Genomic DNA, 2,321 nt, shown 5'->3' with positions numbered 1-2,321 from the left:
AGTCATATGTGACTGAGCGACTAACGTTTTTTTCAGATGAGGTAACTTAATCCCAGATGGTTTGAAAAAGTTTCCCAAGAACACATTTTCCAGATTTCTGGCCCCGGTGACACCTAAGCCCAGGGTCCTTTCTCCATCAGATTTGTCTCTTCCCCAGTCCCCCATTCCTGTCATGCCAATGACGCGTGCAAAGGGTCTCCAAGTCAGCTCTTTTCCATGACCTTTTTTCCCAGCTAAGTTTCCCGTCAGTGGCTTACTGGACGTGGCAGGCCCCCAGGGGACTCTTCTGTGGGGCTGAGGTGTGGGTGATGGCAGCTCCAGGGCGCGCAGGTTAGCTCTTTGGATGCGCTGTTGGACAGGCTCTTAGGGTAACAGCAGTCTTGGGCCTCAGGAGCTTCCAAGCAAAGGAGGGACGAGGCACGAACTTTAGAACGAGCTGCTGCAGAGTGGGTGCCACAGGCCCCGATCGTTTATCAGGACTTTGATGGTTGTAAACTAATCTCAGACAGACACGGAGGCCGAGACTAGAGGTGCGGGGACAGCCGCTCTCACCTAGTTTCCTGGAGATACGGGGCATTTTCCAGTTCAGTGCTCAGAAGTTTGGGATCAGTCTGGAAGTTACGGTTACTTTCAAAGCTTTAAACAGACCTGAGCTTGTTCTTGGGTCTTTCCCTTGATCAAGTTAGTGTTATTTTATTTATGTCTGATATGTTTTATACATTTTTGCTTTAAACACATTTTTCTACTCTATCTTTTTTAAAAGGCAACTTAACTGGGGTATCATGTACGTGCAATACATGCACCATTAAAGTGCAGTTCGATGAGACTTTAGAAATGTACACACCCATGTAGCCATCACCTCGGTTAGGACACAGGGTATTTTCACTCGCCCAGCAAGTTCTCTTGTATGCTCTTGCAGTCATTCCCTCCCTACCAGGGGCACCCACCATAAAATTTCTATCACCATTACTTTCGCCTGTTCCCACAGTTGATATGAATAGAATCATACATTATGAACTCTTAGGTCTATTTTCTTTTACTCATAATTTTTTTTGAGACCCATCCGTATTTTTGCATCTATCAGTAGTGAATTATTATTCTTTTCCTAACTTCAATATAATATTTTTAAAAATGAAGTATAGTTGATTTAGCATGTTATGTTAGTTTCTGCTGTACAGCAGAAAGTGATTCAGTTTTATCTACCTTCTTTTTATATCCTTTTCCACTGTGGTTTATCACAGGATACGGAAGCTAGTTCCTTGTGCTGGACGAGAGGGCCCGTTGCCTCTCCATCCTGTGGTTAGCAATCTGCGCCTGTTAGCCCCAGTCTCCTACTCGGCCCCTCCCCAGCCGTGCTCTCCTGCGGTAACCACAAGTCTGATTTCTGTGTCCGTATGACAGAACTTAATTCTAAGTTTATATAATTTATTAAATGTTGAAGTAATTTATACTAATTGGGAGTTGGTAAAAATATTACATCCACTCTTCCTGTTTCCCGTCATGGCGGATCAAGGTGAGAAGGAGAACCCCATGCGGGAACTTCGCATCCGCAAGCTCTGCCTCAACATCTGCGTTGGGGAGAGCGGAGACAGGCTGACCCGGGCAGCCAAGGTGCTGGAGCAGCTCACGGGCCAGACCCCAGTGTTCTCCAAAGCTAGATACACTGTCAGGTCCTTCGGCATCAGGAGAAACGAAAAGATCGCCGTCCACTGCACCATCCGTGGGGCCAAGGCGGAAGAAATCCTGGAGAAAGGTCTAAAGGTGCGAGAGTACGAGTTAAGAAAAAATAACTTCTCAGATACTGGAAACTTTGGCTTTGGGATCCAAGAACACATTGACCTGGGGATCAAGTATGACCCGAGCATCGGTATCTACGGCCTGGACTTCTACGTGGTGCTGGGTAGGCCAGGTTTCAGCATCGCAGACAAGAAGCGCAGGACAGGCTGCATTGGGGCCAAACACAGAATCAGCAAAGAGGAGGCCATGCGCTGGTTCCAGCAGAAGTATGATGGGATCATCCTTCCTGGCAAATAAATTCCCGTTTCTATCCAAAAGGTCAATAAAACATTTTCAATGAAATGTAAAAAAAAAAAAAAAAAAAAAAAAATTACATCCAGGTTCTCCTTATGTTAACATCTAGGAAATACATGTATTGCTGCTAACCCGTATATACACACACCTCTGTTCATGTCTGTACTGATCGGTCTGTATGTGCACGTGCACGCCAACATAAGTAGATACGCAGATTCCAAGGTGCACGCGCATTGGGAGAAACTTGAGGTCACGTGATATCTCTGATGCCAACCCTGCGGCCTCACAGG

The 2,321-nt window shown here is 46.0% G+C and overlaps 1 protein-coding gene across 1 annotated transcript; it reads left to right on the top strand.

Moving 5' to 3' along the window:
• Positions 1–1,484: 1,484 nt before the first annotated feature.
• Positions 1,485–2,079, top strand: LOC133260790 (large ribosomal subunit protein uL5-like). Its single transcript, XM_061439500.1, has one exon. The coding sequence runs from the start codon at positions 1,501–1,503 to the stop codon at positions 2,032–2,034; it is 534 nt and encodes a 177-aa protein (XP_061295484.1). The 5' UTR covers positions 1,485–1,500; the 3' UTR covers positions 2,035–2,079.
• Positions 2,080–2,321: the final 242 nt, after the last annotated feature.

This window comes from Bos javanicus, chromosome 14 (assembly GCF_032452875.1).
Source record: "Bos javanicus breed banteng chromosome 14, ARS-OSU_banteng_1.0, whole genome shotgun sequence".
In the NCBI taxonomy this organism is placed as follows: domain Eukaryota; kingdom Metazoa; phylum Chordata; class Mammalia; order Artiodactyla; family Bovidae; genus Bos; species Bos javanicus.
This window is presented reverse-complemented; position numbering and strand designations above follow the sequence as displayed.